The sequence below is a fragment of the Oncorhynchus mykiss genome, chromosome 9, assembly GCF_013265735.2.
Source record: "Oncorhynchus mykiss isolate Arlee chromosome 9, USDA_OmykA_1.1, whole genome shotgun sequence".
Classification (NCBI taxonomy): domain Eukaryota; kingdom Metazoa; phylum Chordata; class Actinopteri; order Salmoniformes; family Salmonidae; genus Oncorhynchus; species Oncorhynchus mykiss.
The window spans coordinates 48,379,610-48,404,005 of record NC_048573.1 but is presented as its reverse complement, the minus strand read 5'-3'; the positions used below and the strand labels follow the sequence as shown (position 1 = coordinate 48,404,005).

At 42.9% G+C, this 24,396-nt stretch overlaps 2 protein-coding genes across 2 annotated transcripts; both read right to left on the bottom strand.

Annotated features, from left to right (window-relative positions):
- Positions 1–2: 2 nt before the first annotated feature.
- LOC110532258 lies at positions 3–3,369 on the bottom strand. Its single transcript, XM_021615993.2, has 5 exons — positions 1,849–3,369; positions 1,636–1,738; positions 987–1,151; positions 784–915; positions 3–579 (listed from the first exon to the last, which is right to left on the bottom strand). Exons 2-5 carry the CDS (start codon positions 1,736–1,738, stop codon positions 446–448), a joined length of 534 nt encoding a protein of 177 aa, XP_021471668.1. The 5' UTR covers positions 1,849–3,369; the 3' UTR covers positions 3–445.
- A 6,537-nt stretch (positions 3,370–9,906) lies between these two features.
- On the bottom strand, positions 9,907–17,239 carry LOC110532257. The gene is made up of 5 exons (XM_021615992.2): positions 17,016–17,239; positions 12,763–12,865; positions 10,505–10,669; positions 10,291–10,422; positions 9,907–10,172 (listed from the first exon to the last, which is right to left on the bottom strand). Exons 2-5 carry the CDS (start codon positions 12,863–12,865, stop codon positions 10,039–10,041), a joined length of 534 nt encoding a protein of 177 aa, XP_021471667.1. The 5' UTR covers positions 17,016–17,239; the 3' UTR covers positions 9,907–10,038.
- Positions 17,240–24,396: the final 7,157 nt, after the last annotated feature.

Sequence of the window (24,396 nt, the reverse complement as noted above, 5' to 3'; positions counted from 1 at the left end):
CATGGAGAACACTGACTTTATTTCTACAAAACTAACATTCTTTGCAATGTTAACTGATATTAGGAAAGGAAAACAAAGGCACAAGGATTTAATGTGTACACAGTGATACTTTGAACAGTTGACCATTTGAGTAGAAATTCCTCTAGAGAGTTTCAGCAAGGGGATAAAACAAATGTAGGCTGTTTCTTTGTTGTTGGTCCTGACACATTCACTTACGGCCAAAACAGACAGACGACCACAGGAACACTAAAGCAGAAATTAGGTTGAGGACAAGCAGCCCATAATATACTGTTATTTTCTCAGATGGAGAGAGAAGGAAACCAGTTTAGTCATGTATTACTTAAACCGTAAGAGAATGGATGGATTGCCATTATGGCGGCTGAACAGAGGCTCAAGGTGTCAAGTCGAACCATTCCTCCTTCCAGCAGCGGTCTATTCCCTTCCTTTACTTCCATTGTTTGTTCTTGTAGTCCCACTGGGAAGAGAGGCCCTCGATTGGGTTGGTCCGCATATCCAGCATTCTCTGGAGCTGCTTAGCCTGCCACTCCTCATCAAAGGTAGGAGGTTGGGGTGGGTACACTGTGGGACGCACAAAGGAGAAAAAGAACAGCAAGTTTAAGGACTGAACAATTGCCCATCCATGTGATAATGGCTTGAGGAAGTTTCACAATCAACCATGAGAAATGCAGTAACATAAAATAGTTTAGACATGGCATAAGGTTGAAGGAATGAGGCATCTGGAGAGCATGCGCCAAATGTTAATACCCTTTAATTAAGTCTTACCATAGTGGCACTGCCAAAAGACCACCAGACCAGTGATGCCAAAGACTATGAACATCCCACCAATCACAGTTTTCCACTCATGGGACGGCCTCTTCATCTCAGGATAGGTGAGGTTGAACTTCAGCCTGTACACTGGGATACAGAAGGAGAAATATTAAGAATAGCAGGATTAAAGGCTCTGACATAAGGAATGAGGGGCTTACAGGCAATTTTCTCCTCCTTGGACAGCGCAGTCCAGGGACCCTTCTCCTTCTGTTTCAGGTTCTTATCCGTAGAGTCGAGGACATCCTTCCATGGTCTGTCTGGCAGAGGGATGTCCAGACGATCCGAGTACATTGGCTGGGACATGTCCAAGTTGTTGGAGACCTCTACAGTACAGGAGATGGGACACATCGTTGATATAAAGTACGTGCGGGAGAGTTTGCGGTGAAGACCACAGGTATTTGTGCTTGTAGCACCATTCAGTACTTGAAAGTCAACACCACCATCTGCTGATCGTAAATGCAATGGCACAGCAAGCCATGCCATTTACCATCTGCTGATCGTAAATGCAATGGCACAGCAAGCCATGCCATTTCAAATGTGCCTAGCTTGAATGAAAAGGTCTACACAAAACCAGGGCTCACCAACCCTAATCGAGCACACCTGATTCTAATAATTAGCAGATTGATAAACTGTATCAAGTTTGTTACAACTGGGGTTGGAGTGAAAACTTACACCAGGGTAGCTCTCCAGGGACAGGTTTGGAGAGACCTGAACTGGGCTGTGTAATGACGTAATATATTTTTTCAAATGTATTCAATCAATTTTTCCAGCAGACAATTATGCATGCAGTTCAACGTCAATGATTACCGTGGTGGTCATGGCTTGACATCCTTGCACCACTGTTGGTCAGTGCCAAAACTGCTCGCCTGAAAAGCAAGCACCCCACACATCCTTTTGTCAGGTGAAGCATCTGAAAGACAGGTGAGGAAGAGACAGAACAATATTTATCCCTCAATAAAATATGTCTCCACATAACTGATCAGTACAAAAGTGACCAGGTACTTTAACAATAACCCGGACCTTCCCTCTCTGCGTAATGCCGTAAAAACAAAGGTTGAGATGAAAAGGCCTAGTTTCTTTAGGGACTTCAAAGACTAACTTGCAATCACAGAACAAGTCAAATCCATGGGCTACTGAGTTACAGCCCACACACTCACCTTCAGAAAGTGTTTAAGAATTTCTTCTGACACCTGTTTATAGAGTATGCACTGATTGACTAATCACTCTCACCTGTGCAAGGCTAACCCTTCTCAAATCAATTAAAATGAAATGTTATTGGTCACATACATCTATTTAGCAGATGTTATTGTGGGTTTCATGACTCCAACGGTAGATGTTGGGATCTGTCAGTGTGAGAGAGAACGGCAGAAGTGGATACTGACTTAGAATTTGATGGCGCTAGCAAAGATGACAATGAGGGTGCTGAAAATACTGGATGGACTACAGTCGCTAAAGCATGGATAAAGAGAGCTAAAATCCCAGTTAAAACGCTGTCTAGTTAGCATACTCCTCATGTCACAACTACTTACCAGTTTTGTAGTAGGAGTGCAGTTTGAGGATGGGAAGATGTACCTGGGAGATCTGCTTTGATGTTGCCAAGATGGTGAAGAAAGTGATGGGTTCTGTAGAATCTGTGAGGGGGACCAGGAGTTGAATTTTGTAGATTTCTTTGGTAAAACAAACGGAGCGTGTATTGCGCCTCACAGAATCAAGGAGAAAGACGTGACTTCTTTCGATTTTCAGAGCAGGGCACCGATCAAGGGTGTTATTTCTGGAGTATTTGTGGAAGTTGGGGCTGAGAAGAATGAACATTTCTGAAGTAGTTGGGGCTTGACGATTATGTTCAATGAAAAGAAGATAAAGAGCAGGTCTGTGTTACAGTTTTTGATGTGGAGCCGCTCCCTACACATGTCAAGATGGGATATGTAAGTTACCATGTGAGGGCATTTGTCCCCAGGTTACTGCAGTGTTCCAACTGCAAACCATTTGGGCATGACATTGTGTCAAGTGTTTGGAGAGAGCATGGCTTGACTGATTATTTTTCCTGCGGAAGATGATGACGTTGGATGTCGCAATTGTGGTGGGAAGCATGCACATGACTTCTCTGAATGTTCTGTAAGGGTGAAGGAGGCAGAGATGGCTAGGATAAGAGATGTTCTAGTGGTTTGGTTGTCCTGGAGACACCACAGTCTAGTGATATGGGTGCCGTTCACAAGATACAGGATCCAGATACCCGTGTTGTGAAGAAAGTAGATCGTTTGGCATTTATTGCTATGTCGATAACCCGCACTGCAGGAGTGGAAAGATCAATAATCATTGTATCTGCAGCTGAACGCTTCTTGGGAATGAAGGACGTATGGCTTGCTGACTGGAGCAGCAGTTCCGTCCTCTCATGTCACCAGATCTGAGTAGGGCTCTGAGTGTATTTTGAAGGACTGAGCGTTTTTTGTTTGTGTTTTGTATTACTGATGTTTGAGTGGATTAAAGGTCCCGCACAGTAAAATAAAATAAAATGTTATTTGTCACATAAATAAACAAAGTAAAAAATAAAAGAGCAACAATAAGATAACAATGCCGAGGCTATATAAAGGGGGTACCTGTACAGAGTCAATGTGCAGGGATAGAGGTTAGTCGAGGTAATATGTACATGTAGGTAGGGGTAAAGTGACTTTGCCTAGATAATAAACATCAAGTAGCAGCAGCGTAAACACCAAGGAACTTGAAGCTCTCAACCTGCTCCACTACAGCCCTGTCGATGAGAAAGGGGCGTGCTAATCCCTCCTTTTCCTTTAGTCCACGATCATCTCCTTTGTCTTGATCACGTTGAGGGAGAAGTTGTTGTCCTGGCACCACACTTCCAGGTCTCTGACTTCCTCCCTATAGGCTTATCGATGTCAGTGATTGCTGACAACACAACGGTAGTAGACAAACTTAATGATGGTGTTTGGCCACGACTCCAACACAGGAGGAGGGGACTGAGCACGCACCCCAGAGGGGACCCCTGTGTTGAGGATTAGCGTGGCAGATGTGTTGTTGCCTACTCTTACCACCTGGGGGTGGCCTGTCAGGAAGTCCAGGATCCAGTTGCAGAGGGAGGTGTTTAGTCCCAGGGTCCTTAGCGTCGTGATGAGTTTTGAGGACACTATGTTGTTGAACACTGAGCTGTAGTCAATGAACAGCATTCTCACGTAGGTGTTCCTTTTGTCCAGGTGGGAAAGGGCAGTGTTGAGTGCAGTAGAGATTGTGTCATCTGTGGATCTGTTGGGGCAGTATGCAAATTGGAGTGGGTCTAGGGTTTCTGGGATGATGGTGTTGATGTGAGCCATGACCAGCCTTTCAAAGCACTTCATGGCTACAGACGTGAGTGCTACCGGTCTGTAGTCATTTAGGCAGGTTACCTTGGTGTTTTTGTGCACAATGACTATGGTGTTCTGCTTGAAACATGTAGGTATTACAGACACTTGCCAGTTGGTCAGCGCATGCTCGGTGTACACGTCCTGGTAATCCATCCGGCCCTGCGGCCTTGTGAATGTTGACCAGTTTATTGGCTATGGCGAGCATGATCACACAGTCGTCCGGAACAGCTGGTGCTCTCATGCATGCTTCAGTGTTGCTTGCATTGAAGCACGCATGGAAGTAATTTAGCTCGTCTGGTAGGCTTGTGTCACTGGCAGCTCGTGGCTGGGCTTCCCTTTGTAGTCCTTAATAGTTTGCAAGCCCTGCCACATCCGCCGGTGTAGTAGGATTCAATCTTAGACCTGTATTTACGCTTTGCCTGTTTGATGGTTTGTCTAAGGGCATAGCAGGATTTCTTATAAGCGTCTGGGTTAGAGTCCTGGTCCTTGAAAGCGGCAGCTGTACCCTTTTGCTCCGTGCGGATGTTGCCTGTAATCCATGGCTTCTGGTTGGGGTATGGTCACTGTGGGGACTTTGTCATCGATGCACTTATTGATGAAGCCGGTGACTGATGTGGTATACTCCTCAGTGCCATCAGATGAGTCCCAGAACTTATTCCAGTCTGTGGTAGCAAAACAGTCCTGTAGCTTAGCATCTGCGTCATCTGACCACTTACTTATTCAGCAAGTCACTGGTACTTCCTGCTTTAGATTTTGCTTGTAAGCAGGAATCAGGAAGATATAATTATGGTCAGATTTGCCAAATGGAGGGCAAGGGAGAGCTTTGTATGTGTCTCTGCGTGTGGAGTAAAGGTGGTCTAAAGTTTTTTTTCTCTCTTTTTCACATGTAACACACTGGTAAAAATGAGGTAAAACGGATTTAAGTTTCCCTGCATTAAAGTTCCTAGTCACTAGCATTTTCTTGTTTGCTTTTGGCTGTGGGTCTAGGGTGTGGTCTTAGTGCCAGCATATAGATGAAAATTCTCTTGGTAAATAGTGTTGTCTACAGCTTATCATGAGATACTCTACCTCAGGTGAGCAAAACCTTGAGACTTCCTTAGTATTTGATTTTGCGCATCAGCTGTAATGGACAAATAGACACAGTCTGCCACCCCTTGTCTTACCGGAGGTAGCTGTTCTGTCTTGCCGATGCACAGAAAAACCAGCCAACTGTATATTATTGTAAAGAAACAGCAGGGAGCAGGTCTCGAACCCTCGACCTTCGAGCCCGAGGTCCGGCGCGCTATCGACTGTGCCGCAAAAGCATGCTCAAACAGCAGTCGATTTCCGCGCTTATAAACCCAGGGTCGTTACACTATCTATGTGGTCGATAAAATAGCACAATTGGTTAGGAGCCCGTCCTACTTTCCAATAAATAAAAAATGCATGACCAAAACATCACCCATCAAATTTTTATACTATTAAAATGCTCAGAATTGAATAAATCGTACATTTTCCACCATCGCACTATCAGGAAGCCTGAAAGAACAGGCTGAGTGGGCGGGGAGTTTATATTCATGAGCATTGTTTGACACACCATTGTGGTTATTGCCAGGTAACAAGGTAAATAATGGGCCACGTCCTTCCGAGGCTAAATACACTACTCAAAAAAATAAAGGAAACACTTAAACAACACAATGTAACTCCAAGTCAATCACACTTCTGTGAAATCAAACTGTCCACTTAGGAAGCAACACTGATTGACAATAAATGTCACATGCTGTTGTGCAAATGAAATAGACAACAGGTGGAAATTATAGGCAATTAGCAAGACACCCCCAATAAAGGAGTGGTTCTGCAGGTGGTGACCACAGACCACTTCTCGGTTCCTATGCTTCCTGGCTGATGTTTTGGTCACTTTTGAATGCTGGCGGTGCTTTCACTCTAGTGGTAGCATGAGACAGAGTCTACAACCCACACAAGTGGCTCAGGTAGTGCAGCTCATCCAGGATGGCACATCAATGCGAGCTGTGGCAAGAAGGTTTGCTGTGTCTGTCAGCGTAGTGTCCAGAGCATGGAGGCGCTACCAGGAGACAGGCCAGTACATCAGGAGACGTGGAGGAGGCCGTAGGAGGGCAACAACCCAGCAGCAGGACCACTACCTGCGCCTTTGTGCAAGGAGGGGCAGGAGGAGCACTGCCAGAGCCCTGCAAAATGACCTCCAGCATGCCACAAATGTGCATGTGTCTGTTCAAACGGTCAGAAACAGACTCCATGAGGGTGGTATGAGGGCCCGACGTCCACAGGTGGGGGTTGTGCTTACAGCCCAACACCGTGCAGGACGTTTGGCATTTGCCAGAGAACACCAAGATTGGCAAATTCGCCACTGGCGCCCTGTGCTCTTCACAGATGAAAGCAGGTTCACACTGAGCACATGTGACAGACGTGACAGAGTCTGGAGACACCGTGGAGAACGTTCTGCTGCCTGCAACATCCTCCAGCATGACCGGTTTGGCGGTGGGTCAGTCATGGTGTGGGGTGGCATTTCTTTGGGGAGACGCACAGCCCTCCATGTGCTCGCCAGAGTTAGCCTGACTGCCATTAGGTACCGAGATGAGATCCTCAGACCCCTTGTGAGACCATATGCTGGTGCGGTTGGCCCTGGGTTCCTCCTAATGCAAGACAATGCTAGACCTCATGCGGCTGGAGTGTGTCAGCAGTTCCTGCAAGAGGAAGGCATTGATGCTATGGACTGGCCCGCCCGTTCCCCAGACCTGAATCCAATTGAGCACATCTGGGACATCATGTCTCGCTCCATCCACCAACGCCACGTTGCACCACAGACTGTCCAGGAGTTGGCGGATGCCTTAGTCCAGGTCTGGGAGGAGATCCCTCAGGAGACCATCCGCCACCTCATCAGGAGGATGCCCAGGCGTTGTAGGGAGGTCATACAGGCACGTGGAGGCCACACACACTACTGAGCCTCATTTTGACTTGTTTTAAGGACATTCCATCAAAGTTGGATCAGCCTGTAGTGTGGTTTTCCACTTTAATTTTGAGTGTGACTCCAAATCCAGACCTCCATGGGTTGATAAATTTGATTTCCATTGATCATTTTTGTGTGATTTTGTTGTCAGCACATTCAACTATGTAAAGAAAAAAGTATTTAATAAGAATATTTCATTCATTCAGATCTAGGATGTGTTATTTTAGTGTTCCCTTTATTTTTTTGAGCAGTGTAGTATAGACCCTGTCGGTATTAGATAGAATGTCGCAACCCTGTTCACCTGTGGGGGAAACAACCTGTGGTTACCTAGGTTACCCCATTGGCTCACAGCGAAAACTTGACCTTTTTCAAACGCAATTTGTTTTAGTAAATTACAAAACTACATTTAAGATAAGTACCACATGTCTAAAGATTACTTTTCAAAATAGTCTGCTTCCTAGTGTTCTCACTACTTAGAATAACATAATATTGTATGTCTTCAGTCATGCCCCTTTCCATGACGATGCTAGCAGTCACTCGAGTGAGTACTAGCTCGCTACCGTCCAGAACATTAAGCTAGCCAACAACACAAAGCAATACCAACAACACAAACAAACGGACTATGCAGCTACGAGTCGTGAGTGGATTTACAAATGGCAAAGGAGACAATACAAAAATGGTCAGATTAATACTGCCATTGAGCAAATTCAAAACATGACCATTTTCAAGGTCAGTCTCTCAAAAAGAAGCATTCTTGCGTTCTAACTACCCGCTATTCTAAGTGCTCTGAGCAAATTAAAGGAATCGTTCACAAACATTGGCACATTCTAAGATCCGATGACAGTATTGGTAATGTGTTTTCGGACTCTCCTTTGGACATATTCTCGCGAGGCAGAAATCTGAGATCAATTGGTAAACTCTGATTTACCACCCCAAGATATCCCTGCACAACGTCTATTTGCGCCCCAACTGGATGGAAACTACAAGTGTAATGGCTGTGCTCAATGCAATGGTAGATCCTTCAAACACCCCCAAACAGGGAAACAGATCCCAATCAAAGGTGTTATCACGTGCTCCACTAATGCAGTTATTTATCTTATAACTTGTCCTTGTGGTAAAAATGTGGGTAAAACAAATAACGAATTAAAAGTACGAATCTCGGAGCATCGAAGCACCATTAGGTCCAAAAACTCAATTTACCCAGTTGCGTCCCACTTTTTGGAAGCACATCACTCTATTTCGTCCCTACGCTATATTGGCATCGAACATGTCACCCTCCCTAGGAGAGGGGGTGACCTCTACGATTTATTGTTAAAACGAGAGGCTGCCTGGATCTTTAATTTAAAGACCCTTGCTCCCTTCGGTCTCAATGTAAACTTTGATCTGGGGGGGAAGTGTAGTTGGTCAACTGGAGGCACACAACGTGTGGTTCTGCGTAAGTCTAACGTTACAGTAAGTGTATTTTTTTTATTTCAAGATTATTTCTCGCTCATATGGAAGATAAGGGACATATGTTTCAAAAAGCTTTTCGCAGCGATGATTGTTGTCTTTTCTAAGACAGTGTCGGAATTGGAGTTCACACAGCCAGCCATGGGCAAAGCTAACTGGGTTTTCGAGAGCTAGCGCGCAGCGAACACCTGTGTAACGGTAGAAGGACGGCAGAAACGTGTTGGAACTGTAAAATACTATCGGCTGAAACTGGGTTAAAGTCGGTTAAATAATAATTAAAATGGTATCATCGCTTAGTAACATTTACTTTAAAATGTTACGATATTTGGTGTAAAGTCTCTTCAAACGGTCTTAAATTTCGTCTTTGCATTGTGTATTTGTAAGTACATTTTTTTTTTTTGCGTTATATGTTATATGTTTACATATTTTGCATTATTCAGCTCATATGTGTATATACTGTATTCTATTCTACTTCATTTTAGTCTATGCCGCTCCGACATTGCTCGTCCAAGTATTTATGTATTCTTAATTCCATTCCTTTACTTTAGATGTGTTGTGAAATTGTTAGCTATTACTGCACTGTTGGAGCTAGAAACACAATCATTTTCCTACACCTGCAATAACATCTGCTAATTCTCTTATGTGACCAATAAAATTTGATTTGATTTTAGAGAAAAAACAAGGAACTCCATGGTGTATTGTCTGTTTCTATGTCTTACGATTCCAATGTAATGTCTTAAATTACATGCAGCGACCAATTTGGAACATGGAGAGGACACTGACATTTTATTTTGGTGCTTTGGGAGGGATAAGGGGAAAGGCCAGAAGACATTCATTGAGAAACTCTAAAAAATTCATGACTTGTTCCCATAGGAGAACATTCACATAAATGTTAATTTAATAGTGTCCCTTGCCTGTAGTAAAGCTGCTCAGAGCGTCCGGCCATACATGATCTTTAACTTGTTTGCCATCCATCTTCACTCCTAGACTTTTTAATAGTTTTCTACAGAAAATGCTAATATTCTCTGCAATTTTGGGACTGACTTTAGGGAGTGAAAACAAAGGTACAAGGATTGATTTAATATTTTTGTTGTGTTTTATACATTGAATACGGTGGACCATTTTGGAGTAGAAATTCCTTTGTTAGTGTTGAATGTGTCAGGACCACCAAGGCAATGGCACATCTCACAATAGTCACTTAAGGCCAAACTAGACACTACCACAGGAACACTAAAGCAGAAATTAGGTTGAGGACAAGCAGCCCATAATATTATACTGTTTTCTCAGATGGAGAGAGAAGGAAACAACCCGTTTTTAGTTATTTATTAAATAGTAAGAGAATGGATTCAGATGGCTGGATTGCTGTTATGATGTCTGAACAGAGGCTCAAGGTGTCAAGTCGAACCATTCCTCCTTCCAGCAGCGGTCTATTCCCTTCCTTTACTTCCATTGTTTGTTCTTGTAGTCCCACTGGGCAGAGAAGCCCTCAATTGGGTTGATCCGCATATCCAGCATCCTCTGGATCTGCTTAGCCTGCCACTCCTCACCAAAGGTATGAGGTTGGGGTGGGTACACTGTGGGACACACAAGAGAAAAAGAACAGCAAGTTTAAGGACTGAACAATCGCCCATCCATGTGAAAATGGCTTTAGGAAGTCTATCAATTTTAGCAATCAACCATGAGAAATCTTACCATAGTGGCCCTGCCAAAAGACCACCAGACCAGTGATGCCAAAGAAGATGAACATTCCACCAATCACCGTCTTCCACTCATGGGACGGCCTCTTCATCTCAGGATAGGTGTGGTTGAACTTCAGCCGGTACACTGGGATACAGAAGGAGAACTATTAAGAATAGCAGAATTAAAGGCTGTGACAAGAGAAGGAATGAGAGAGGGAGTGGCTTACAGGCGATTTTCTCCTCCTTGGACAGCGCAGTCCAGGGACCCTTCTCCTTCTGTTTCAGGCTCTTATCCGTAGAATCGAGGACATCCTTCCATGGTCTGTCTGGCAGAGGGGTGTCTAGACGATCCCAGTACATTGGCTGTGACATGTCCACTGAGTCGGACACCTCTACAGTACATGAGATATAGGACACGAGATAAGTCAAGTGAAGGGGAGGTTGAGGTAAAGGGAGTGGTGGTAAGGTGGGGTTTAGAGTAGAGGTCGACTGATTATGATTTTTCAACGCCGATACCGATTATTGGGGGACCAACAAAAAAAACGATACCGATTAATCGGCTGATTTTTTACAAATTTATTTGTAAAAATGACAATTACAACAATACTGAATGAACACTTATTTTAACTTAATATAATAAATCAATAAAATCAATTTAGCCTCAAATAAATAATGAAACGTTCAATTTGGTTTAAATAATGCAAAAACAAAGTGTTGGAGAAGAAAGTAAAAGTGCAATATGTGCCATGTAAGAAAGCTAACGTATAAGTTCCTTGCTCAGAACATGAGAACAGAGCAAGGGAAACAACCACTCCAAGTCTCAGAGCGAGTGATGTTTGAAACACTATTATCGCGCACCCCGCTAACTAGCTAGCCATTTCACATCGGTTACACCAGCCTAATCTCGGGAGTTGATAGGCTTGAAGTCATAAACAGCTGCAGGCAAACACAAGAAAGTGCTGTTTGAATGAATGCTTACGAGCCTGCTGCTGCCTACCATCGCTCAGTCAGACTGCTCTATCAAATCATAGACTTAGTTATAACATGATAACAAACAGAAATACGAGCCTTAGATCATTAATATGATCGAATCTGGAAACTATCATCTCGAAAACAAGACGTTTATTCTTTCAGTGAAATACGGAACCGTTCCGTATTTTATCTAATGGGTGGCATCCACAAGTCTAAATATTCCTGTTACATTGCACAACCTTCAATGTTATGTCATAATTACGTACAATTCTGGCAAATTAGGCGGCCCAAACTGTTGCATATACACTGACTCTGCGTGCAATGAACGCAAGAGAAGTGACACAATTTCACCTGGTTAATATTGCCTGCTAACCTGGATTTATTTTAGCTAAATATGCAGGTTTAAAAATATATACTTCTGTGTATTGATTTTAAGAAAGGCATTGATGTTTATGGTTAGGTACACATTGGAGCAACGATAAGCACCACAACGATTATATGCAACGCAGGACACGCTAGATAAACTAGTAATATCATCAACCATGTGTAGTTACCCAGTAATTATGATTGATTGATTGATTGTTTTTTATAAGATAAGTTTAATGCTAGCTAGCAACTTACCTTGGCTTACTGCATTCGCGTAACAGGCAGTCTCCTCGTGGAGTGCAATGTAATCAGGTGGTTAGAGCGTTGGACTAGTTAACTGTAAGGTTGCAAGATTGAATCCCCTGAGCTGACAAGGTAAAAATCTGTCGTTCTGCCCCTGAACAAGGCAGGTAACCCACCGTTCCTAGGCCGTCATTGAAAATAAGAATGTTGTTCTTAACTGACTTGCCTAGTTAAATAAAGATTTAAATAAAGGTGTAAAACAAAAAAAATTGGGGTCCAAAAATACAGATTTCCGATTGTTATGAAAACTTGAAATCAGCCCTAATTAATCGGCCATTCCGATTAATCAGTCGACCTCTAGTTTAGAGGTTTATAGACCTCAGAGCATTGTCTTACGTCAGATGGTGTCACTCCTACGTGGCGCTTGTCCCTCAACAAAATCAGATCAGTGCAAACGGCCATCATGCTATCTGACGTGAGATAATGGACCTCAGAGAAGAAGACTACACTGGGTGGTAAAGCAGGGACGGATTACGAAACAGCCACGCAAGGCACGTGCCACGGGGCCCCCATATTCCTTTTCTGGCCCCACTGGAGGTCTGGGGGCCTCCAGATAGCATATGATAGCAAAATGTGTAGAATTGCAGGAATTAAGCTTTAAAGCTGCAAAATTCATGACAAAATGTGGACAAATGTTGAGATGAGATATTAAACACCAATGAAAAAAAACATCTGGTCCATGACAAAAAGTGTAGAATTGCAGGAAATGTCCTTTAAAATAGTAACATTTTCTCTTAGCCTCATGACAAAATGTGTAGAATAGCATTATAAAACGGTGTATTTTTTGCTCTGCACCATGGGAAAATGTGTAAATGCAATAAAATAGCTGATCAAAGAATAGTACCGTGGTGGCCATGGCTTGACATCCTTGCACCACTGCCCGTCAGTGCCACCACCGCTTGCTTGGAAAGCAAGCACCCCACACGTCCTGTTGTCAGGTGAAGCATCTGAAAGACAGGTGAGGAACAGAGACAGAACAAGATTTATCCCCCGTCAAAATATATCTCCTCTTAACTGACCAGTAACTCTGGAGACTCCCTCTCATGGTGACTAGGTATTTTAACAATAACCCAAAACTTCCCCTCTGGACCATGACATAAAAAAAAATGGTTACTGATGAAATAGGAACTTCAAAGGCTATTTGCAAAAGCAGAGCAAGATTTGGTGTGAGTCCTCAGATCCTCAAAAAGTTATACAGCTGCACCAATGAGAGCATGGTTGCATCACCTCCTGATATGGCAACTACTCTGCATCCGACTGCAAAGAGCTACAGAGGGTAGTGCGTACATCACTGGGGCCAAGCTTCCTGCCATCCAGGACCTCTATACCAGGCGGTGTCAGCGGAAGCCCCTAAAAATGTTCAAAGACTCCAGCCACCCTAGTCATAGACTTTTCTCTCTGCTATGGCACGACAAGCATTACCAGAGCTTCAAGTCTAGATCCAAAAGCTTCTACCCCAAAGCCATAAGACTGCTGAACAGTTAATCAAATGGCTACCCGGACTATTTGCATTGACCCCCCCCACCCCTTTTTTACGCTGCTGCTTCTCGCGGTTTATTATCAATGCATAGTCACTTTACCCCTACCTACATGTACATATTACCTCAATTATTTCAACTGACCTGTACCTGACCACACATTGACTTGGTACTGGTACCCCCAGTATATAGTCCTGTTATTGTTATTTTATTGTTACTTTTTATTTTATTATTATTTAGTCATATATATTTTCTAAACTCTTTATTTTTCTTAACTGCGATGTTGGTTAAGGGCTTATAGGTAAGCATTTCACCGTAAGGTGTTGTATTCGGCGCATGTGACATAAAACGTTCTTTCAAATCCATAGGCATAAGACATTACAGGCAAAAAGCACAGGCTGACCTTCTTCTATGGTATTATGGCATCTGCACACAAGCGTTAAAGGTGCATGCCGCCACCTACTGTAAGAGTGGCAAACTATAGAAAAAATAACACTGACACAAAAAGGGAAGGGAAGAGGAAAAGGGAAGAAAATTGCCCTACCGACTAACCCTACACCCATTAAAACCTCACCACTATTCCACTACTTAGTCCTATCTGATACTACAGCATGCCAACAGCCTGGGAGGATGGGACACTATCGTTCAACACATCCTGTAAATCTTCTGCAGTAAAATCTTGTACACCCAAGTCATTCTCGGCAACTGCCACCACAACATCTACTTTCTGTGATTTATGTTCAATTTTTTCGGTACAGCTGAAAACTAAGGCTATTAAAGCTAATAAACCAACCTTACTGAAGCACATTATTCCTATCATTCTCTATTGGCCTTGGCTTACTCACAGGGATCCTCTTAGGATCCTTCACCCTGGACCCATCTTCCTCTACTACTCTCTTCACTACCTCAGCATACGACACCTTCTGCACTACTCTGATCCTGGCAACCTCAACCTGTCATTCTTTCACCAGACACTTCTGATCTCCAGGACCACAGTGAACACACACAACTTTTTCCACTGATACTACACATTCCTTTGTCTCATGCCCTCCTGCACACTTCTCACATCTAGGAATCTCCCTCATACACACTGCTGCAACATGACTATAAGCTCGGCATTTAAAACACTGTAATTGGTTCGGGACAAAAGCTGTCATCAAAACTCAGCAGAACAGACAGTATCTTCTCTGTTTCACCACACTCTCCACCGGGTCTGCGTCGCCCAAAATGGGGGTCACAGACACCGGGAATCTTCAATTTCAGTTCACCCTCCTCAGCACTTAATGCCACCCCTGTTATCACTACTTTCAACAGCGACCTGCTCCAGAGAGCAAAGCAATTCACAGTTCTTGTCCCTAGTCGCGTGATGCGGAGCGCCTGCTCTCTCTGGACGGCAGGCGCTACACATTCCTGGGAGTGTGTAAATGTAATTTTTTTATTACCATAGCATTTTTGTATATTCTCTATAGTTATGAACTTGAAAATGTATTAATTTACCAATTCGGCACATTTGGGCAAACTCCTGGCAGGCTTGACACAAATATTGTGTAGTGATGTAATTCTTTACTGGATCAGTCTGCACACTTTGCACACACACTGCTGCAATCTTGTGGACAACATCTAAATTACAACTTGAATCCTATCTCAATGTACGGCCTTTCTCTTCTATTTGAGACTATGGAACGAAACCATTTTTTTTTAAACTGATGTTTTTTGGTTTGTATTGTCTTTTACCAGATCTAATGTGTTATATTCTCCTACATTAATTTCACATTTCCCCAAACTTCAAAGTGTTTCCTTTCAAATGGTATCAAGAATATGCATATGCTTGTTTCAGGTCTTGAGCTACTGGCTGTTAGATTTGGGTATGTCATTGAAGGCGGAAATTGAAAAAAGGGCCCGATCCCTAAGAGCACATCAAAGTACAAAGAAGGCATTAACGATATGTAATAAAAGAAAGACAGCGCTTCTAATAGCCTATTTCACACCATAGCCTGCTGAATTTGCAAGATAACTTTTCTTTCATTTTGATTTCAACACAAATTAAAATGTGTCTCTGACTCGCCCGTGGATTGATGTTTCAGCATTGTTTCAATGAAGAGTTTGGCATTTGACTAGCCATGTGTGACATGTACATGCAGTTACAAGACTGTTCGAGTTAAGCCTTTCGCAGGCTTCCCAGTCAAAACAGTTTTTCTTGAGGCAAGTCGAAATTCGGTAGCTGAAGTCTAGGCCCCTTCGTCAGTGATTGGTCAACAGTACTACTTCTATTAGGAGTGGGAACTATGGATGGGATTCTTCAATTAAGGGTTTCTTGTCATTTAACAAGACAACTAGTTTTCATGCACTTTTTCTCACTTGAGTAATACTGCAACAAACAATAAGTTCGATGTAAAATTGCGTGACTAAGACCTAGGCAAAAAAAACATCACAATTAAATTCAGATTTAGATCATTCTGGCTATGTTGTTGCTACGGCGTCTCAAGAGTGTTTTTCAAGCGAAGTTCTTTGAGTATGCTTGACTTTCACCTAGTTGAGTTCTTCCAGGAGCAAACCAAACTTAGTATGTGGGCATCTTTTGCGGCAAGCGGACGAGCATTATCCACTGTCGTAATACGGGTTAAGCCTGAGCTGGAATGTGAAGCTAACTGAATCTGGCTAGCTTTAGAACACCCTGTGTAGATCTGGCTTTCATCGTAGTATATCCCTAAGCTCATTTGTTTGTATTGCAGAGTCTAATATGGTCTCTCTATCTCTCTCTCTCAGATTCAGATAAGCTCTATTAGCATGAATGGCAAGGTGACTGTTGCTCACTCTCTCTCTCTCTCTCTCTCTCTCTCTCTCTCTCTCTCTCTCCCTCTCTCTTTCACACACACACACACACACACACACACACACACACACACACACACACACACACACACACACACACACACACACACACACACACACATACTGAAGCCAATAAAAATGGTGGAAACTGGCAGTTGGTCAACATCAGCAACCATGTCGCCACGTCCTTAATGACCTCCACACACAGTTTGGTGGACTGTCAAACAGACACATCCATTACATTACCCACTTTATGAGACCTTTATGCAAAAGAGTTTGACATTACTTTTGAGTGTTGTTCTCTATAAAATGCACAAAGAAACTATCTTGTGCAGACATATTATCAAGGAGTACAGTGTGAATTGATGTCCAAATATGGAGTTGTGTCTGTCTTCTGTTGTGGAGATGTTTACAAATTTAACTTGTGGAGTCTTGAGTTGACACATATGCCCCAATGCCCTAATGCATCATCTCAAAAGGCATTGAGAGAGATGCCAATTATTTGTTACCAAATACAGCACTGCATGCTATTAACACAATCCCTTTCACTTTCCCTCCCAGAACAGCCTGAGTTGGTATGTTACCAATGATCATGCCTGTCGCGCATTTGAAAACTTTTTTGTATTCTAGAAGTCTGTCTGCAGAATCTGTGTTAGAGTTCACTTAACTCTGCATGCCCGCTCCTGATTCAAGTAAAGGGTCTAAATGACCGCCCCACCCGCCCCTACCTGACCCAAATAGCCAGTCCTGTTAGACCCCAGAAGTTCGGAAGCCTTCAGCTACTCACAGTTGTCCTGAGAGTGGACCTTTAGGAAAAAAAGACGGAGAAATAAGAGCAGCCCCTCTTCACTTTGCTCTGGCTCACTGTCACTGTGTCTCACCCTTGGATCTTATCGCCAACAAACAATCACACTGACCAGGAAAGGCGGGTGAGAGAAGGGGAGGGATAGAGGCTGGGAGGAGGCGGGTGAGAGTTTAGACCGAGAGAGACTAAACTAGTGCAAGTAAACAATCTGAGAAAGCATGTGATGCTACTGGCAGACTGGACCAGGACTAGGGTTGCAGTGTAAAACATATTTCACAGACCCTATATTTGAGGCTCCTGAAAACTCTCTTTAATAATCTTCTCCTTTCCACCTTCACAGAAAACTCCACAGTGACAGAAAGAGGGAGCCATTGGAATGCAGACAGGTCAACTTTGGGTCAGTTTATACAAGAAGGAGGGATCTAAAAGAAGAGTTGCTTTCACAGTGAAGAGTAAAACATCCCTAGAGAGAGTGAGATACAGAGAGGCCATGCGAAAGGCTGAAATAGTGTGACCAAGAGAGAGTGAGAAAATGCGAACCGTCAAAGTTTGTGATAAGGGAAAGACGAGGGACGACATTGGATCAAGTTCAGGCCTGATTTAGGTTTAGCCATGCAGGACCTGGGCCAGTATTACCCCTGGCAGTTGTTTGGCTGCTAGTATGTGATTCACAGGAGGGCATCCAATGGTTGAGGGCGCTGAGGGGAAAGGAGGGGAGTGGCAAGAGGGGTGAGTTAAGGACAGGCTGGCTGCACAGTACTGTATGCTGTTGCTGTTCAGCCAGCAACCATGAACAGCAGCTGTTAAAGTATTTTTTGGTCAAGGTCAATGTTACAGCAACCATACCATCTTTGGCAGTACAATTTACTTTGCTCTTTTAGCAGAACAATGTAAACTAATGACAAAAATACTAGTCAAAATATAGTCAGATTCTTGAAATAATAATACAATCTATAATAGAAACTGGGTGGTTTGAGCCCTGAATGCTGATGTGCTGACAGCCATGGTATATCAGACCGTATACCATGGGTATGACAAACATTTATTTTTTACTGTTCTTATTATGTTGGTAACCAGTTTATAATAGCAATAAGGCACCTCGGATGTTTGTGGTATATGGCCAATATACCACGGCAAAGAGCTGTATTAGGCACTCCGCGTTGCGTCGCGCTTAAGAACAGCCCTTAGCCGTGGTATTTCTGCCATATACCACAACCCCTCGGGTCTTAGTGCTTAATTAACTCAGAGCCCATCAACGCAGAGCCGGCCAATGAGATTCAGACAGTCTGTAAAACTGTAACTGTCCTCCGATTCACTGATAAACAGTGTTTTTGCTGGTACATTACATAACCCTCAGAGTTCACCTTACCTCTGGAGCACAAGCAACCAGTGTCAGCTTAATTTGGGAGGACGGGCTCATAGTAATGGCTGGAGCAGAATAAATGGAACGATATCGAACACGTCAAATACGCTGCTTGATACTATTCCATTCACTCCGTTCCAGTCATTATTATGAACCGTCCTCCCCTCAACAGCCTCCTGTGCTCTGGAGTAACCCTCTCACTGGTTGTCTCATATGTTGATGGTTTGTATTATGTAACTACACTCAATCTGCTTGCTGATCTTTCACTAGCGCTGGACACGTTTTGCTTTTACTGCAATGGTAGACGGAAATGAAGATGCAGTCGATGTGATGTGTACATGCTTTCATGTGCTTCAACTTATAGTTCATGATTATTCACTAACAGGAGTGTGCTGCAGACCAATGGTTGTTAGAAATACAAAATGGATAAATAGTGAAAAAGTTCAGCCTTAAGTCTTCATGCTAGTTATTATACTTCTCAATGGTACCGCAATTTAATTGTGGTTACTACATTTAGCCACGAGATGGCAGCATGAATGTATCCTTAGAATCAACAGTATTGCCAGGGATTATTGGTGTGGCATTGTCGGCTATGCCGACTATAGATACATTTAATCTGTTGGCATTGTATTAACTTGTCTATCAGGAGGCTGTCAGAGACCAAAAAACATGACCTCGCAGAGCTCTAGTCCTGGATACAAAGATAAGGCTACTGGGATGTGTTTTTTCATGGATTTGGTGGATAAACTGAGGCTGTCCCATGAGTTATTAGGAATTAGTCAGAATGTTGTTTTTCTCAATCGGAAGTGGATGATCAGTTTTATATTTTGACCATTGGTGAAACACAAGCGCCTTATTGGATATAACAAGGTGTGTGACAGGCCTGATCCTGTCTACTATACAGTGCCTTCAAAAAGTATTCACACCCCTTTACATTTTCCACATTTTGTAGTGTGACAGCCTGAATTTAAAATTGATTAAATGTAGATTTTTTTTGTCACTGGCGCATGCAATATCCCATAATGTCAAAGTGGAATTATGTGTTTTCTACATTTTTACAAATTAATTACAAATTAGAAGCTGAAATGTCTTGAGTCAATACGTATTTGACGCCTTTGTTATTGCAAGTAAAAATGTGCTTAACAAGTCTCATAATAAGTTGCAAAGACTCACTCTGTGTGCACTACTAGTGTTTATTTTTCAACCACTCCACAAATTTCTTGTTAACAAACTATAGTTTTGGCAGATCTACTTTGTGCATGACACAGATGATTTCACTTATAATTCACTATATCACCATTCCAGTGGGTCAGAAGTTTACATACACTAAGTTGACTGTGCTTTTAAACAGCTTGGGAAATTCCAGAAAATGATGTCATGGCTTTAGAGGCTTCTGATAGGCTAATTGACATCATTTGAGTTAATTGGAGGTATACCTGTGGATGTATTTCAAGGCCTACTTTCAAACTCAGTGGCTCTTTGCTTGACATCATGAGAAAATCAAAAGAAATCAGCCAAGACCTCAGAAAAAAATTGTAGACCTCCACAAGTCTGGTTCATCCTTGGGAGCAATTTCCATACGCCTGAAGGTACCACGTTCATCTGTACAAACAATAGTACACCAGTATAAACACCATGGGACCACGCAGATGTCATTCCGCTCAGGAAGGAGACGCGTTCTGTCTCCTAGAGATGAACGTACTTTGGTGCGAAAAGTGCAATCCCCGAACAACAGCAAAGGACCTTGTGAAGATGCTGAAGGAAACAGGTAGAAAAGTATCAATGTCCACAGTAAAACGAGTCTTATATCGACAGAACTTGAAAGGCCGCTCAGCAAGGAAGAAGCCCCTGCTCCAAAACCGCTCTAAAATAGCCAGACTACGATTTGCAACTGCACATGGGGACAAAGATCATACTTTTTTCAATCTCCTCTGGTTTGATAAAACAAAAATAGAACTGTTTGGCCATAATGACCATCGTTATGTTTGGAGGGAAAAGGGGGAGGCTTGCAAGCCGAAGAACACCATCCCAACCTTGAATCACGGGGGTGGCAGCATCATTCCGTGGGGGTGCTTTGCTGCACTAGGAAAATTATGATGAAGGACAATGATGTGGATATATTGTAGCAACATCTCAAGACATCAGTCAGGAAGTTAAAGCTTGGTCACAAATGGGTCTTCCAAATGGACAATGACCCCAAGTATACTTCCAAAGTTGTGGCAAAATGGCTTAAGGACAACAAAGTCAAGGTATTGGAGTGGCCATCACAAAGCCCTGACCTCAATCCCATAGAACATTTGTGGGCAGAAATGAAAAAGCGTGTGCGAGCAAGGAGGCCTACAAACCTGACTCAGTTACCCCAGCTCTGTCAGGAGGAATGGGCCAGAATTCACCCAATTTATTGTGGGTAGTTTGTGTAAGGCTACCCGAAAGGTCCTAACTGACCTAAAACAGGGATTTGTTCTAGGATTAAATGTCAGTAAATCTGAAAAACTGAGTTTAAATGTATTTGGCTAAGGTGTATGCAAACTTCTGACTTCAACTGTATCTCTGTACCCCACGCACACCCCTCAGTCAGGCAGGGAATTTCAAACACAGATTCAACCACAAAGACCAGAGAGGTTTTCCAATGCCCCGTGAGAAGGGCACCTATTGGTAGATTGGGGGGGGGGGGGGGTATCTTTGTGCATGGTGAAGTTTTTATTTACACTTTGGATGGTGTATCAATACACCCAGTCTATACAAATATACAGGCGTCCTTTCTAACAGTTGCCAGAGAGGAAGGAAACCGCTCAGAGATTTCACCATGAGGCCAATGGTGACGTTAAAACAGTTACAGAGTTTAATGGCTGTGATAGGAGAAACTGAGAATGGATCAACAACATTGCAGTTATTCCACAATACTAACCTAAGTAAAAAGAAGGAAGCTTGTACAGAATAAAAATATTACAAAAACATGCATCCTGTTTGCAACAAGGCACTACATTTAAACTGCATATCCAGTGCATTACATTACTGAGTACCACTCTCTATATTTTCAAATGTGGTGGCTGCATCATGTTATGGGCATGCTTGTAATCATTAAGGACTGGGGAGTTTTTCAGGATAAAAAATAAACGTAATGGAGCTAAGCAAAGGCAAAATCCTAGAGGAAAACCTGGTTCAGTCTGCTTTCCACAAGAAACTGGGAGATTAATTCACCTTTTAGCAGGACAATAACATAAAACACAAGACCAAATCTACATTGGAGTTGCTTACCAAGAAGGCAGTGAATGTTCCGAGTTACAGTTTCGACTTAAATCTACTTGGAAATCTATGACAAGACCTAAAAATGGTTGTCTAGCAATGATCAAAAACCAATTTGAAAGACCTTGAAGAATTTTGAAAAGAATAATGGACGAAAATGTTGCACAATCCGGGTGTGGAAAGCTCTTAGAGATTTACCTAGAAAGACTCACAGCTGTAATCACTGCCAAGATTATTCTTACAAAGTATTGACTCAGGGGTGTGAACACTTATGTAAATTAGTTATTTCTGTATTTAATTTTCAATACATTTCACTCTGTCAGTATGGGGTATTGTGTCACGCCCTGGTCTTAGTATTTTGTGTTTTCTTTATTATTTTGGTCAGGCCTGGGTGTGACATGGGTTATTTATTGTGGCGTGTTTTGTCTAGGGGTTTGTTGTAGGTTATGGGATTGTGGTTAGTGGGATTGTGGTTAGTGGGGTTGTCTAGAAAAGTCTATGGTTGCATGGAGTGGTTCTCAATCAGAGGCAGGTGTTTATCGTTGTCTCTGATTGGGAACCATATTTAGGCAGCCATATTCTTTGAGTGTTTTGTGGGTGATTGTTCCTGTCTCTGTTTGCACCAGATGAGGCTGTTTATGGTTTTGTATTGTTTATGGTTTTGTATTGTATTGTTTATGGTTTTGTATTGTTTATGGTTTTGTATTGTTTATGGTTTTGTATTGTTTATGGTTTTGTATTGTTCGTGTTTATTGTTTTGTATTGTTCGTGTTTATCTTTTATTAAAGATGTATCGAAATAACTGCCTTTTGGTCTGATCCCTGCTACACCTCCTCTTCAGAGGAAGAGGAGGAAGAAAACCGTAACATATTGTGTGTAGATGGGTGAGAGAAACTAATCAACTTAATCCATTTTGAGTTCAGGCTGTAACACAACAAAATGTGGAATAAGTCAAGGGGTGTGAATCATTTCTGAAGGTACTGTAGATGGTTTACTGGTGTCTCTGTCTCAGTCTCACATGGAGGGTTAAACTTTGAGCTAAAAATCCACTTGAGTTTTCTTTTTAGAATAGATATTTTCGGTATACACTCGCACACAACTCATCATAGTCACATGCTCACACGTGTTCAGAAATAATCTCTTGTTCTATGGTACAGGATGTGAATGTGGTGATGGTAGAGGTGAGGGTTTTGGGCTTTTCTTTATGACATGTCTGTTACGTTGGCTGTTGATATTAACAACAGCTGCGAGGACAAAACAGAGGGCTGACATCAACGTCACAGGCCATGGACCCCCACCAACACACCCCCATGCATGCACGCATGCGGCACGTGTCCCCCTGATTCATTCATGGAAACTAAGCATAAACCGTGACGGTGCACACATCCACCCCACCCCCCATTCGATTCCCCTATTGTCCATCCCCCACTCCCCTTTTGTGACCTCCTGCCTCTCACTGCCTCCCCCATTAGAATTGTAGATTTGAGCTTTTCTCTCTCCAGAGGAAACACGGATGCCATTCTGCATTTTTTTCTCTTTGTTCACGTTTCTCTTGTCTCTTTTTATAACAACAAAAAGGCAGAAATGAAGATTGAAGGAGGAATTAGCCCCTGACTGTCCGTTTGAAGTCAATCTGGCACACAAGCAAACGACAGACGCCACGCTTGCTATCCACCCTAAAGGCAGATCCCTTAACCGCACTCACTACAACATCCATCTAATGTGAAGAGATGATAAATATTCAACCCACTGGTTCCTGATACTTATGTCTCTGCGGAGTGACTGCTGCTCTAAGGGCAACGCTCTAAGTTCTCCATTATCTATGAAACGTCCTTATTCATTAAAAATACTGCTTTTATTTTATTTACCCTGCTTACAGAATTTGGTTTCTGTGGCAACTTCCAGTTTTATAGAATGAATACCGATACTAAAAATGTGGAGTATCTGTGTACATCAGGAAATTGTCAACACCAACCTGGCCATGTGTTAATGACTTCCTCTATTTCCAGTACTTTATAAAAATAAGTCACAATTTATCATCACACATTCTGTGATGTACACTGAATCTAGCATGCACCAAATTACCACAGGTTATTTGTTATCTGCATACAGGAGAAGGTGATGGAAAACACTGTAAGCAGCATCCCAGAGACGGAGAATACATCATGGGTCTAGTGCTATAGATTTTCTTCCACACATCTGTGTGGTCCGCCTCAGTCATCCATGAGATTTCATCAGACTATACAGTACATTATCTCTGGGAGCAGACCTGGCTCAGGCTCTAGCTGAGGCTGTCATGGTGGCCCCTACATGCCCAGGCTAGCTGAGTCGTCTCGTCTCTCCTGTAGAGCTTGTTCCCATGTTGGCTCCCTGGCCCTGGCAGCACAGGACTGTCCCCTCTGAAGCCCGGTGGCCTGATGGGTAAGTGGGTCAGATTCCCATCATAAGCATTCTGAGGCTGGTTCATTTTTTGTTCTCCCTCTGCTGCCATATTCTGCCCTGCTGCTTTGTGCTCTTTTTCGGGTTGTGCCTTCCCTTCCCTGGAACCCCTTTCTAAGGGGATATCGATGCGTGCAGGGGGATGTGGACCTGGATAATGATGAATGTGCCATGGAGCCACTGTTGTGAGTCTAGTGAAGACCTCGATTAGTGCCTCATCACTGTTTGTTGCGTTGGTTTCTCTGTTGTCTGTTTCTCTGGTGCACCACAATAACATTCTCAGTTGTCATTCTTACCCAGGGCAAGTCACCTAGG

What these genes read in the sequence shown, in the direction of transcription:
- LOC110532257 (XM_021615992.2), bottom strand. Translation starts at nt 12,865, where the DNA reads ATGCTTCACCTGACAACAGGACGTGTGGGGTGCTTGCTTTCCAAGCAA. An exon ending in GTCAAGCCATGGCCACCACG is followed by an intron (nt 10,670 to 12,762) that starts GTACTATTCTTT and finishes CATGTACTGTAG; the next exon opens with AGGTGTCCGACTCAGTGGAC. An exon ending in CAAGGAGGAGAAAATCGCCT is followed by an intron (nt 10,423 to 10,504) that starts GTAAGCCACTCC and finishes TCTGTATCCCAG; the next exon opens with TGTACCGGCTGAAGTTCAAC.
- LOC110532258 (XM_021615993.2), bottom strand. Translation starts at nt 1,738, where the DNA reads ATGCTTCACCTGACAAAAGGATGTGTGGGGTGCTTGCTTTTCAGGCGA. An exon ending in GTCAAGCCATGACCACCACG is followed by an intron (nt 1,152 to 1,635) that starts GTAATCATTGAC and finishes CCTGTACTGTAG; the next exon opens with AGGTCTCCAACAACTTGGAC. An exon ending in CAAGGAGGAGAAAATTGCCT is followed by an intron (nt 916 to 986) that starts GTAAGCCCCTCA and finishes TCTGTATCCCAG; the next exon opens with TGTACAGGCTGAAGTTCAAC.